Source organism: Grus americana, chromosome 37, assembly GCF_028858705.1.
Source record: "Grus americana isolate bGruAme1 chromosome 37, bGruAme1.mat, whole genome shotgun sequence".
Lineage (NCBI taxonomy): Eukaryota > Metazoa > Chordata > Aves > Gruiformes > Gruidae > Grus > Grus americana.
Window position 1 is genome coordinate 481190 of NC_072888.1, and position 13571 is coordinate 494760.

Below are 13571 nucleotides of genomic sequence, written 5' to 3' on the forward strand. Positions count from 1 at the left end.
TGGGGGGGGGCTGTGTACTCCTTGCAGTTCTTTTGGGGGGAGTGTGTACTCCTAGGAGTAGTTTTGGGGGGCTGTGTACTCCTTGCAGTTCTTTTGGGGGGGCTGTGTACTCCTGGGAGTAATTTTGGGGGGCTGTGTACTCCTAGGAGTTCTTTTGGGGGGGGGGTGTACTCCTGGGAGTAGCTTTGGGGGCTGCATACTCCTAGGAGTAGTTTGGGGGGGGGCTGTGTACTCCTAGGAGTTCTTTTGGGGGGGCTGCATACTCCTAGGAGTAGTTTGGGGGGGGGCTGTGTACTCCTAGGAGTTCTTTTGGGGGGGCTGTGTACTCCTATGAGTAGTTTTGGGGGGCTGCGTACTCCTAGGAGTTCTTTTGGGGGGGCTGTGTACTCCTGGGAGTAATTTGGGGGGGAGTGTGTACTCCTAGGAGTAGTTTTGGGGGGCTGCGTACTCCTAGGAGTTCTTTTGGGGGGGCTGTGTACTCCTGGGAGTAATTTTGGGGGGAGTGTGTACTCCTAGGAGTAGTTTTTGGGGGGCTGCGTACTCCTAGGAGTTCTTTTGGGGGGGCTGTGTACTCCTGGGAGTAATTTGGGGGGGAGTGTGTACTCCTAGGAGTAGTTTTGGGGGGGCTGCGTACTCCTAGGAGTTCTTTTTGGGGGGCTGCGTACTCCTGGGAGTAATTTTGGGGGGAGTGTGTACTCCTAGGAGTAGTTTTGGGGGGGCTGCGTACTCCTAGGAGTTCTTTTGGGGGGGCTGTGTACTCCTAGGAGTTGTTTTTGAGGGAGCTACAATGGGGCGGATGTTCCTCACAGTAGTTTTTGGGGGGGCTGCAATGGGGTACGTACTCCTAGGAGTTGGTCTGGGAGGGTTGTAATGGGGTGGACGCTCCTTGGAGTAGTTTTGGGGTGGCCATGTCCTCCTCGGAGTAGTCTGGGGAACTGTGTCCTCCTTGGAGTAGTTTTAGGGGGCCATGTCCTCCTCAGGGTAGTTTTAGGATGGGTTGTGTCCTCCTTGGAGTAGTTTTGGGGAACTGTGTCCTCCTTGGAGTAGTTTTGGGTGGGCCATGTCCTCCTCAGACCAGTTTTTGGGGTGGTCATGTCCTCCTTGGAGTAGTTTTGGGGAACTGTGTCCTCCTTGGAGTAGTTTTGGGTGGGCCATGTCCTCCTTGGAGTAGTTTTGGGGAACTGTGTCCTCCTTGGAGTAGTTTTGGCATGGCCATGTCCTCCTTGGAGTAGTTTTGGGGTGGGTCGTGTCCTCCTCGGAGTAGTCTGGGGAGCTGTGTCCTCCTTGGAGTAGTTTTGGGATGGATCATGTCCTCCTTGGAGTAGTTTTGGGGAACTGTGTCCTCCTCGGAGTAGTTTTGGCATGGCCATGTCCTCCTCGGAGTAGTTTTTGGGGCGCTGCCCTCGCCCACCCCCTTCCCTCGCCCAGCAGATCCCCTGAGACCTCCCAGCACCTTCCCCGTGTCTCCTTGCTGCTCCCCGAGCGCCGGCGACACCTCCTTGATCTGCCTGGTGACCATGTTCTTCCCCCGTGACCTCACCATCCACTGGTCCTCGGAGGTGGCCACCAACGCCGTGATGCTGGGCACCGCGCAGGCCGACAGCCGCCTCTACATCACCAGCAGCCACGTCCGCGTCACCGGCAACCAGGGAGAACTGTGGTGTCAGGCCCAACAGGGTTCCAGCAACCTCAGCTCCAAGACGTTCTTCAAGGACGGTAGGAGACGGTTTCGGTGGGACGTTGGACGCAGGGATGGGGTGTGACATCACGGTGGAACCCATCCCACGTCTCTTTTTGCAGTGTGCAAGCCGGTGACGCAAGGGCCGCAGGTCTACCTGGTGGAACCGCGGTGTGGAGATGAAGACGGTGAGGTGGAAGTGAAGCTCCACTGCGTCTTCTGGAGTTCCAAGTCTGAGGAGATCAAGGCGTCCTGGTTGCTGAACGGGGTGGAGATGGGACAGCCACCCACCAAGGGGGCGGACACGGGGAGAAGTTTGTTGATGATCAAGCGGGACAGTTGGGACAAGGGGGACATCTACACCTGCAAGGTGACCACCCAGTCGGTGGGTGGAGGAACTGTGATGCGCAACACCAGCAAGTGCATGGGTAAGGGGGGGGTGGACACCGGAGGTGATGGAAGGATGGATGGATGGATGGATGGACACCAGACGTGGATGGGTGGATGGGTGGATGGATGGATGGATGAGAAGATACTAGATGTGATGGATAGATGGATGGAGAGATATCAGCCATGATGGATGGATGAATGGATGGACACCAGACGTGATGGATGGATGAGGAGATACAAGATGTGATGGTTAGAAGTATGGAGAGACATCAGCCATGGTGAATGGATGGATGGATGGATGGATGGATGGATGGATGGATGGACACCAGACATGGTGAATGGATGGATGGATGGATGGATGGATGGACACCAGACATGGTGAATGGATGGATGGATGGATGGATGGATGGACACCAGACATGGTGGATGGATGGATGGATGGATGGATGGGTGGACACCAGACATGGTGAATGGATGGATGGATGGATGGATGGACACCAGACATGGTGAATGGATGGATGGATGGATGGATGGATGGATGGATGGACACCAGACATGGTGGATGGATGGATGGATGGATGGATGGGTGGATGGACACCAGACATGGTGGATGGATGGATGGATGGATGGATGGGTGGATGGACACCAGACATGGTGGATGGATGAATGGATGGATGGATGGATGGATGGAGACCAGACGTGATGGATGGATGGACACCAGAGGTGATGGATGGATGGATGGATAAGGAGATACAAGACATGATGGATAGATGGATGGAGAGACATCAGCCATGGATGGATGGACACCAGATGTGATGGATGGGTGGATGGGTGGAGAAATGCCAGATGTGAAGCATGGACACCCACCACCGGCCATGACCCACCCTGGACCTTCTCACCCTCTCTTCCCCCCCAGCCTGCTCCAGCACCTCGCTCCTACCGCAGCTCTACTCCATCCAACCCTCCTACTCCGACCTTCTGGCCGGCCCCTCCATGGCCTCCTGCCTTCTCCTGGGTCAACACCTTGAAGGTGCCACCATCTCCTGGAGCAGACCGCATGCGGGCGGGGCGGGTACCCTCACCCACCACCCCAACGGCACCCAGAGTCTTCTCCTCACCCGCCCCGTCACCCTGGACCAGTGGGGGACCGGTCTCAGGTTGGGCTGTGAAGCCACCGTCCCCTGCCACCCCAGCATCTCCCTGGAGTTCCTGCTGGGTCCCACCTGTGAGTTGGGGGGTAGAGGGGGCCCTACGGGGCCGTATGGGGCTGCACGGGGATCTATGGGGCCACAGAGGGTGGCCCAGAGCCGTATGGGGTCGGTGGGGCCCTATAGACTTGCCCAGGGCCCTGTGGACCCACCAGGACCCTATAGACCCACCAGGGCCCTATGGACCCACCAGAACCCTGTAGACCCACCAGGACCCTATAGGGTTGCCCAGGTCCATGTAGACCCACCAGGACCTTATAGGGTTGCCCAGGTCCCTATAGACCCACCAGGACCCTATGGACCCACCAGGTCCCTATAGACCCACCAGGACCCTATGGACCCACCAGGTCCCTATAGACCCACCAGGACCCTGTAGACCCACCAGGTCCCTGTAGACCCACCAGGACCCTATGGACCCACCAGGACCCTATGGACCCACCAGGACCCTATAGACTCACCAGGACCCTATGGACCCACCAGGACCCTATAGACTCACCAGGACCCTATGGACCCACCAGGACCCTATAGACTCACCAGGACCCTATGGACCCATCAGGGCCCTGTAGACCCAGCAGGGCCCTATGGACCCACCAGGACCCTGTAGACCCACCAGAACCCTGTAGACCCACCAGAACCCTGTAGACCCAGCAGGGCCCTATGGACCCACCAGGACCCTGTAGACCCACCAGGACCCTGTAGACCCACCAGGACCCTCTGGGGTCCCACCTGGGCTGGAACTCAGGGTCTCACCCCTCCCCACCCCAGCCAGTCCCAGGAAGACACCGAAGGTGAAGGTCACCCGCGTCCCCCCCGGCGTCACCACCCCGGCTCTCCTCCTCTGTGACGTCACCGACTTCGCCCCTCGTGACATCAGCATCCATTGGACGGGTAAACGTGACCTCCATGCCCGTACCCAAACGAGTCCCGTCACCGGGCAGGAGGTCTTCTCCACCCTCAGCATCCTCCGGTTGGAGAAGGACGAGGAAGGGAAGGACTACGCCTGCGTGGTGCAACATCCCACCCTGGACCAACCCTTGCACGCCACCGAAGAGGACGGTGAGGAACATCATGGGGGGGGTGGTTTTGGGGTGAAACGATGTGGAAGAGGTGATGCGGAGGAGATGTTCACCATGAAACCCCCTCCTGATGGAGGGCTTGATTTTGGGGTGCCGCTCTTGTCCTCCATGGGTCGGTATCTACTACGGGTTGAGGATCTCCATGCCGAGTCCATCAACCGCCTGATTTATTCTTTTGAGGAGCAAGTGACCTCCCTTGATGTTGGTTTGGGGTCCCGCTCCTGTCCTACATGGGTTGGTATCTACTACAGGTTGAGGATCTCCATGCCGAGTCCATCAACCACCTGATTTCTCCTCTGGAGGTTCAACAACCCCCCCTTGATGCTGTTTTGGGGTGCTGCTCTTGTCCTACGTGGCCTGGCATCTCCAATAGGTTGGGTTGCCACCTCCAACGAGGTCAGGTTCTCCTTATCAAGTCCATCAAGCACCTGATTTCTCCTCAGGAGGTTCAACAACCCCCTCTTGATGTTGTTTTGGGGTGCTGCTCTTCTCCTACATGGCTTGGCATCTACTAGGGGTTGGGTTGCCACCTCCAATGAGGTGAGGTTCTTCTTATCAAGTCCATCAACCACCTGATTTCTCCTCGGGAGGTTCAACAACCCCCCCTTGATGCTGTTTTGGGGTGCTGCTCTTCTCCTACGTGGCCTGGCATCTCCAATAGGTTGAGGATCTCCACGCCAAGCCCACCGCCACCATCACCCGCGCCCCCCTCGAGCACCGGCTGCTCTTCCCACCAACTCATCACACACCCCCCTTTTTATTCCCCCCCCCCCGCAGGTCTCCCCAAACCGTCCCCCACCACACCCGTGCCACAGGAGAAGACCTCATCCCACCGCGGTGAGCTCCGCCCCTTCCTTGTCCCCTCCCTGCCCTGGTTTTGAGGGCCAGGAGAAGGACGTTCACCTCGCCGTCACCCCCGAACCCCTTTTGGTGTCCCCCGGTTTTAGGTTGCCCCACATCTCCGCCCGCTTCCCTTCGACCTCCCTCGTTCCACGAGCTCTTCCGACACCGAGCGGCCAACTTGACCTGCGTCACCCCGTTGGCCAACGCCACCGTGGATTGGACGGCGGACGGGCGGCGGGCGGGGCCCGAGGAGGCGGAGACGCGTCGCGACGCCGCGACGGGGACGCAGAGTCGGTTGCGGGTCGGTTTGAGGGATTGGAAGGCGACGGGCAACTTCTCCTGCCGGGTGCGGGACGGCGAGCGGGAGACGCGGCTGGAGATCAGCCGGACGACGGGTGAGGGGGGGGGAAAGAATTGGGGTGAGAAATCCTCGGAATTTGGCGAAAAATCCTCGGAATTTGGCCAAAACCCCCCAAAATTCGGCAAAAAACGCCGAAATTCAGCAAAAAAAACCCAAAATTCGGCAAAAAAACCCGAAATTTGGCAAAAAACCCCGAAATTCGGCAAAAAAAACCCTGAAATTCGGCAAAAAAACCTCAAAATGGGGTGAAATATCCTCAAAAAGTGGCCAAAATCCTCAAAATGTGGCAAAGAATCCTCAAAATGTGGCAAAAATCCTCAAAATGTGGCAAAAAAATCCTCAAAATGCGGCAAAAATCCTCAAAATGTGGCAAAAAATCCTCGAAGTGTGGCAAAAATCCTCAAAATTTGGCAAAAAATCCTCGAAATGTGGCAAAAATCCTTGAAATTCGGCAAAAAAATCCTTAAAATGTGGCAAAGAATCCTTGAAATTCGGCAAAAAATCCTCGAATTGAGGCAAAGAATCCTCAAAATTCGGCAAAGAATCCTCAAAATGAGGCAAAAAATCCTCAAAATGTGGCAAAGAATCTTCAAAATGTGGCAAAAAAATCCTCAAAATGTGGCCAAAAATCCTCGAATTGAGGCAAAAATCCTCAAAATGTGACAAAAATCCTCGAAATGCGGCAAAAATCTTCGAATTGAGGCAAAAAATCCTTAAAATGTGGCAAAGAATTCTCGAAATTTGGCAAAAAAATCCTCGAATTGAGGCAAAAAATCCTCAAAATCAGGCAAGAAATCCTCGAAATTTGGCAAAAAATCCTCAAAATGAGGCAAAAAATCCTTGAAATATGACAAAAAATCTTTGAAATGCAGCAAAAATTGCTTGCCCTTTGCAAAAAATGCAACGCTGCAAAAAGACTTTTAATGCTGCAAAAGTCCTTGCGACGCTGCAAAAATACCCTAAATGATCCAAAAATATTTGCAATCCTGCAAGAAATGCCGAAATTTTGGCAAAACCCGCTTGAATTTCAGCCAAAAAGCCTGAATTTCTCCAAAACCTCTTGAATTTTGGCAAATAATGCTGGAATTTCAGAAAAAAACGCTGGAATTTCTCCCAAATCACTGGAATTTCAGCAAAAAAGGCTGGAATTTCTGCAAAATGGCTGGAATTTCAGCAAAAAAGGTTGGAATTTCTCCAAAAAGGCTGGAATTTCTCCAAAATGGCTGGAATTTCAGCAAAAAAAGGCTGGAATTTCTCTAAAAAAGGCTGGAATTTCTGCAAAAAAACCTGGAATTTCTGCAAAATGGCTGTAATTTCTGCAAAAAAATGCTGGCATTTCTGCAAAATGGCTGGAATTTCTGCAAAATGGCTGGCATTTCTGCAAAAAAGGCTGGAATTTCTGCAAAATGGCTGGAATTTCTGTAAAAAAGCTTGAATTTCTGCAAAAACGCTGGAATTTCAGCAAAACCCGCTGGAATTTCTCTAAAAAAGGCTGGAATTTCTGCAAAATGGCTGGAATTTCAGGAAAAAAAGTTGGAATTTCTCCAAAAAGGCTGGAATTTCTCCAAAATGGCTGGAATTTCTCCAAAATGGCTGGAATTTCAGCAAAATGGCTGGAATTTCTTCAAAAAGGCTGGAATTTCTCCAAAATGGCTGGAATTTCAGCAAAAAAGGTTGGAATTTCTCTAAAAAAGGCTGGAATTTCTGCAAAAAAAGCTGGAATTTCTGCAAAATGGCTGGAATTTCAGCAAAATGGCTGGAATTTCTGTAAAAAAGCTTGAATTTCTGCAAAAACGCTGGAATTTCAGCAAAACACGCTGGAATTTCAGCAAAAAAGGCTGGAATTTCTCAAAAAAGGCTGGAATTTCTCCAAAATGGCTGGAATTTCAGCAAAATGGCTGGAATTTCTGCAAAATGGCTGGAATTTCAGCAAAAAAAGGCTGGAATTTCAGCAAAAAAGGCTGGAATTTCTTCAAAAAGGCTGGAATTTCTCCAAAATGGCTGGAATTTCAGCAAAAAAAGGCTGGAATTTCTGCAAAAAAGGCTGGAATTTCTGCAAAAAAAGCTGGAATTTCTGCAAAATGGCTGGAATTTCTGCAAAATGGCTGGAATTTCTCTAAAAAAGGCTGGAATTTCTGCAAAATGGCTGGAATTTCTCCAAAATGGCTGGAATTTCTCTAAAAAAGGCTGGAATTTCTGCAAAATGGCTGGAATTTCTGCAAAATGGCTGGAATTTCTCTAAAAAAGGCTGGAATTTCTGCAAAATGGCTGGAATTTCAGCAAAAAAGGCTGGAATTTCTGCAAAATGGCTGGAATTTCAGCAGAAAAAGCTGGCATTTCGGCACAAAAAGCTGGAATTTCAGCAAAAAAAAGCTGGCATTTCAGCCAAACCCTCGCGACGTCATCAAAACGCCCCGCCCTGCCGCCTCCCGCAGGTCCCCTGAAGCCCCCGAGCCTCCAGGTCCTGCCGGCGTCCCCCGCCGAAGCTTGCGCCGGCCACAACTTCACCTTCTTCTGCCTCGTGAAGGACTTCTACCCGCCGGAGATCGCGGCGTGGCGGCGGCGCGGCGCTAACGAAGCACCGGCTGACGAGGGGCCGAGTTGCGACCACGAAAGGCGTCGGTGCTCTTTGGTCGTCGCCGTGGACGTGGCGTGGGGCGAGTGGGCCGGCGGGACGTCCTACGGTTGTTCGGTCGCCCACGTCTCCAGCGACGAGGTCTTGGAGATGAACGTCCATGCCGACGGCGGTAGGGGGGCGAAGGAGCGGCGGGGGGTCGTTAACGGGCGGTTAATTAACGAGGCGGGAAGGGCTCACCGCTGTCACCTTCCCGCAGATCCCTGGGATTGCGCCGGGTCGCGCTTCGTGCCTTGCGGTTTATTGGGCGACGGCGATGACCTCGAGCCGGAGGAGGAGGGCAGCGCCTTGACCACCGTCTCCACCTTCGTGGTGCTCTTCCTCCTCCTCATCTTCTACAGCGGCTTCGTCACCTTCCTCAAGGTAACCCCATGGTTGGGTTGCCCAGCCTTGGGTTGGGTTGCCCAGCCATGGATTTGGTTGCCCAGCCATGGATTTGGTTGCCCAGCCATGGGTTTGGTTGCCCAGCCATGGGTTAGGTTGCCCAGCCATGGGTAGGTTGCCCAGCCATGGGTAGGTTGCCCAGCCATGGGTAGGTTGTCCAACCATAGATTGAGTTGTCCAGACATGGATTTGGTTGCCCAGCCATGGGTTGCCCAGCCTTGGGTTGTCCAGCCGTGGGTTGGGTTGCCCAGCCATGGGTTAGGTTGCCCAGCCATGGGTTGGGTTGCCCAGCCATGGGTTAGGTTGCCCAGCCATGGGTTGGGTTGCCCAGCCATGGGTTTGGTTGCCCAGCCATGGGTAGGTTGCCCAGCCATGGGTAGGTTGCCCAGCCATGGGTTAGGTTGCCCAGCCATGGGTAGGTTGCCCAGCCTTGGGTTGTCCAGCTGTGGGTTGGGTTGCCCAGCCATGGGTTGGGTTGTGCAGCCTTGGGTTAGGTTGCCCAGCCATGGGTTTGGTTGCCCAGCCATGGGTAGGTTGCCCAGCCATGGGTTGGGTTGCCCAGCCATGGGTAGGTTGCCCAGCCATAGATTGAGTTGTCCAGACATGGGTTTGGTTGCCCAGCCTTGGGTTGTCCAGCCGTGGGTTGGGTTGCCCAGCCATGGGTTTGGTTGCCCAGCCATGGGTTGTCCAGCCTTGGGTTGGGTTGCCCAGCCATGGGTTGGTTGCCCAGCCATGGGTGAGGTTCTCAGCCATGGGTTGGCTTGCCTGACCTTGGCTTAGGTTGCCCAGCCATGGGTTTGGTTGCCCACCCGTGACTTTGGTTGCCCGCCCATGACTTTGGTTGCCCACCCATGACTTTGGTTGCCCACCCATGGGTTGCCCACCCACGAGTTGAGTTGCCCACCCATGGCTTTGGCTGCCACCCGAGCTCTCACCCCCCCCCCCCCCCTCCTCACCCCTCCCCACTCGTTGTCCCCCCAGGTGAAATAACGACCCCACCCCACCCCCCGGCACCATCATCGTCCCCCACGACCTCGGTGGAAGAAACGCCGGAGAAGCACAAAAACGGGGGAAAAAATCCCCAAAAAGGCCAATTTTATTCACAATTTCCTCATCTACGCATGGCGGCGGGGGGATATTTCCAATAAACCACTGGGTTTTTTTTTCTCCTCGTTTCCACCTCCTTTTTCAAGTTTCCCACGGGAAAAAGAGCGTTTTGGGCTGAAAAACAACTATTTAGGGGGCGGTTGGCTGTTTTCGGTCGGTTTTGGGGGGGTTTTTTGCGTTGTTTTCTTTTTTTTTGTCTCCCCCCTCGCCCGGCGATGACTCAGAAGGAGAAACGCGGCGGCGGTAAACAGGACGCATCTGGTTCCTCCCCCGCCCGAATCCAGATGTTCGCGGTCGCGCTGCTTCCCCCTCCCCGCTTCGATTTGAACCGACGTCTGTTCCCAAAATGACTCGATTCGCCCCAAAAAAACAACCCCCCCCCCCCAACTGAGAAAAGGGGAAACGAAACCGGGGCGGGGGAATTTTGCAGAAAACAGAATTTTGGGGGTTTGAGGGCAAACGGTGAAATTTTGGGGCCTCCGGCACGTAGACGCGGCGCTGGGCGGCGGCGGCAGGGGGGGATGGGGATGAAGGGTTGGGTGGGTTTTTTCCTTGAAGCTTGGTGAGAACTTTGGGGTGGTCTAGTGATGAAAAATGGGGTTCTTTGGGGAGAAAATGGGAGTATTTCAAGGGAAATTGGGAAATTTGGAAGCTGGATGGAATTTGGGGTGGTCTACTGATGGAAAATGGGGTTCTTTGGGGAGAAAACGGGGTTTTTTTGAAGCTTGGTGAGAACTTTGGGGTGGTCTACTGATGGAAAATGGGGTTCTTTGGGGAGAAAGTGGGAATATTTCAAGGGAAATTGGGAAATTTGGAAGCTGGATGGAATTTGGGGGGTTTACTGATGGAAAATGGGGTTCTTTCGGGAGAAAATGGGGTTTTTTGGGAGAAAATGGGGTTTTTGGAAGCTTGGTGAGAACTTTGGGGTGGTCTACTGATGGAAAATGGGGTTCTTTTCAGAGAAAATGAAGTTTTTTGGAAGCTGGATGGAATTTGGGGTGGTCTAGTGATGGAAAATGGGGTTCATTTGGGGGAAAATGGGGTTTTTTCTGCAGTATGATGGAATTTGGGGTGATCTACTGAGGAGAACCGGCTTCATTTCAGGAGAAAATGGGTGGGGGTTTGTTTTTTGCAGCTTGATGGCAACTTGGGGTGACGCACCCCCACAAAACGAGCTGATTTCAAGTGAAAATCGGTAGTTGGTTTGGTTTTTGGGGTTTTTTTCCGGCCGACGAAACGCGTCCAACTTCATTTTATTCCTTAAACCTTCAAAAATCGCCCCAAAACCACCTCCGGGGGCACCACCTGGCCGTAGATCACCCATGGCTGAAGGTCTTCACCCTTCATAGGACCTGGGGGAGGAGAGAGACCGAGACTTAATTAATCGGCCTTAATTACTCCACCCGCGAGTCGCCGGCGTGCGCCGTTACCTTAAAGAGGGTGACGCCGGTGCTGTAGCAGAGGCTGAGGAGGAAGAGGATGACGAAGGTCACGGCCGTCCAGAGGTCGCCGGCGTCTTCTTCCACCTCGGGTTGCGTCTCCTCGCCCATCGTCACCAGGATGCAATCTGGGGTGGGGTGGGGAGGAGAAGGCTTCAGCGGTTGGGGCGGGCGATGGAGACCCTCCGTCCCCAAACCCAACGGCCGTGAGGATTTTTGGGGAACGTAGCAAAAAAAAACCCCCATTTTTGCCCTTTTTTCACCCAAATCTTGGCCCAAAATCTCCTCAAACCCAATGGCCATGAAGATTTTTGGTAAATGCAACAAAAAACGCCATTTTTGCCCTTTTTTCACCCAAATCTTGGCCAAAAATCTCCTCCAACCCAATGGCCGTGAAGATTTTTGGTGCGCACGGCAAAAAAAACCCCATTTTTGCCCTTTTTTCACCCAAATCTTGGCCAAAAATCTCCTCAAACCCAACAGCCCTCAAGATTTTTGGTGCGCACAGCAAAAAAACCCCATTTTTGCCCTTTTTCCACCCAAATCTTGGCCCAAAATCTCCTCCAACCCAACGGCCGTGAAGATTTTTGGTCAATGTAGGAAAAAAACCCATTTTTGCCCTTTTTTCACCCAAATCTTGGCCAAAAATTTCCTCAAACCCAACGGCCGTGAGGACTTTTGGTGAACGTAGCAAAAAAGCCCCATTTTTGCCCTTTTTCCACCCAAATCTTGGCCCAAAATCTCCTCAAACCCAACGGCCGTGAAGATTTTTGGAGCGCACGGCAAAAAAAACCCATTTTCGCCCTTTTTTCACCCAAATCTTGGCCCAAAATCTCCTCAAACCCAACAGCCCTCAAGATTTTTGGTGAACGTAGCAAAAAACCCCATTTTCACCTTTTTTTCACCCAAATCTTGGCCCAAAATCTCCTCAAACCCAACGGCCGTGAGGATTTTTGGTGAACGTAGCAAAAAAACCCCATTTTTGCCCTTTTTTCACCCAAATCTTGGCCCAAAATCTCCAATCCCAGAAGGTTCGGGAAAATTTTTGCCCCGCGCCACCAAAAACCGCCATTTTCCCGCCCCCCCAAAGACCCAAAATCTCCAGAAATTGCCCCAAAACCCCGCGGAGAAACCTTTTTTTTTTTTTTTGTTGGTTTTTTTGGGTCAAAACCCCCCGCTTTTGGGTCATTTTGGGGGGCTCCAAATCCACCCCACCCTTGACCTCGACCTTGACCTCCCGGGACCCAACCCCCTCGCGCGCCAGATGATGATGTCACCCCCCAACGCCGCCCGCGTCGCGTCCCGATACGTTTTGGGGGGGGGTGGGGGCGTTTTTTTGGGGGGATTTTGGGGGTTTTGGGGTTTTTTGGGTCTTTGGGGCATTTTGGGGGGGGGGGTTGGGGGGTTCAGGGGGATTTTGGGGGGTTTGGGGGGATTTGGGGGGATTTGGGGGGGATTGGGGGGGTTTGGGGGGATTTGGGGGGGGTTGGGGGGAGTTTGGGGGGTTTTGGGGGCGTTTTTGGGGGGATTTGGGGGGATTTGGGGGTTGGGGGGGGGTTTTGGGGGTTTCGGGGGGTTTTTTGGGTTTTGGGGGGGGGTTGGGGTTTTGGGGGTCTTTGGGGGGGGTTGGGGGGGTTTTGGGGGAGTTTTGGGGTTTTTGGGGGGATTTGGGGAGTTTTTTGGGGGGTTTTGGGGGTTTTGGGGGAATTTTGGGGGATTAGGGGGAATTTTGGGGGGTTTGGGGGGATTTGGGGGGATTTGGGGGGAGTTTTGGGGGGATTGGGGGGGTTTGGGGGGATTTGGGGGGATTTGGGGGGAGTTTGGGGGGGATTTGGGGGGATTTGGGGGTTTTTTGGGGGGAGTTTTGGGGGTTTTGGGGGTGTTTTTGGCGGTTTTGGGGGGATTTGGGGTTTTGGGGGGATTTTGGGGGTTTTGGGGGTTTTTTGGGTTTTCGGGGGGGGATTTGGGGGGTTTGGGGGTTTTTGGGGTCTTTCGGGGGGGTTGGGGGGGTTTGGGGGAGTTTTGGGGTTTTTGGGGGGATTTGGGGTTTTTTGGGGGTTTTTGGGGGTCTTTGGGGAGTTTTTTGGGGGGGTTTTGGGGGAGTTTTGGGGGATTAGGGGGAATTTTGGGGGTTTTGGGGGGTTTTGGTGTTTTGGGGGGGTTTTGGGGGGAGTTTCTGGGGTTTTGCGGGGAATTTTGGGGGGTTTGGGGTTTTTTGGGGGGATTTTGGGGGTTTTTTGGGGGGGGGGTGGGGTCTTTGGGGAGTTTTTTGGGGGCGTTTTGGGCGTTTTTGGGGTTTTGGGGGAGTTTTGGGGGATTTGGGGGGACTTTGGGGGGTTTGGGGGGGTTTTGGCATTTGGGGGGGGTTTGGGGGGAGTTTCTGAGGTTTTGGGGGGAATTTTGGGGGGTTTGGGGTTTTTGGGGGGATTTTGGGGGTTTTGGGGGTTTTT

At 53.6% G+C, this 13571-nt stretch overlaps 1 gene segment (V, D, J or C); it reads left to right on the plus strand.

The window, feature by feature from the left end:
* Positions 1-1413: 1413 nt before the first annotated feature.
* LOC129198894 (Ig mu chain C region-like) lies at positions 1414-9723 on the plus strand. The segment is given in 9 exon segments: positions 1414-1716; positions 1801-2106; positions 2985-3293; positions 4042-4332; positions 5130-5189; positions 5300-5590; positions 7992-8303; positions 8391-8554; positions 9557-9723. Coding segments are annotated over 9 exon segments (1941 nt in total).
* The last annotated feature ends 3848 nt before the right edge of the window (positions 9724-13571 follow it).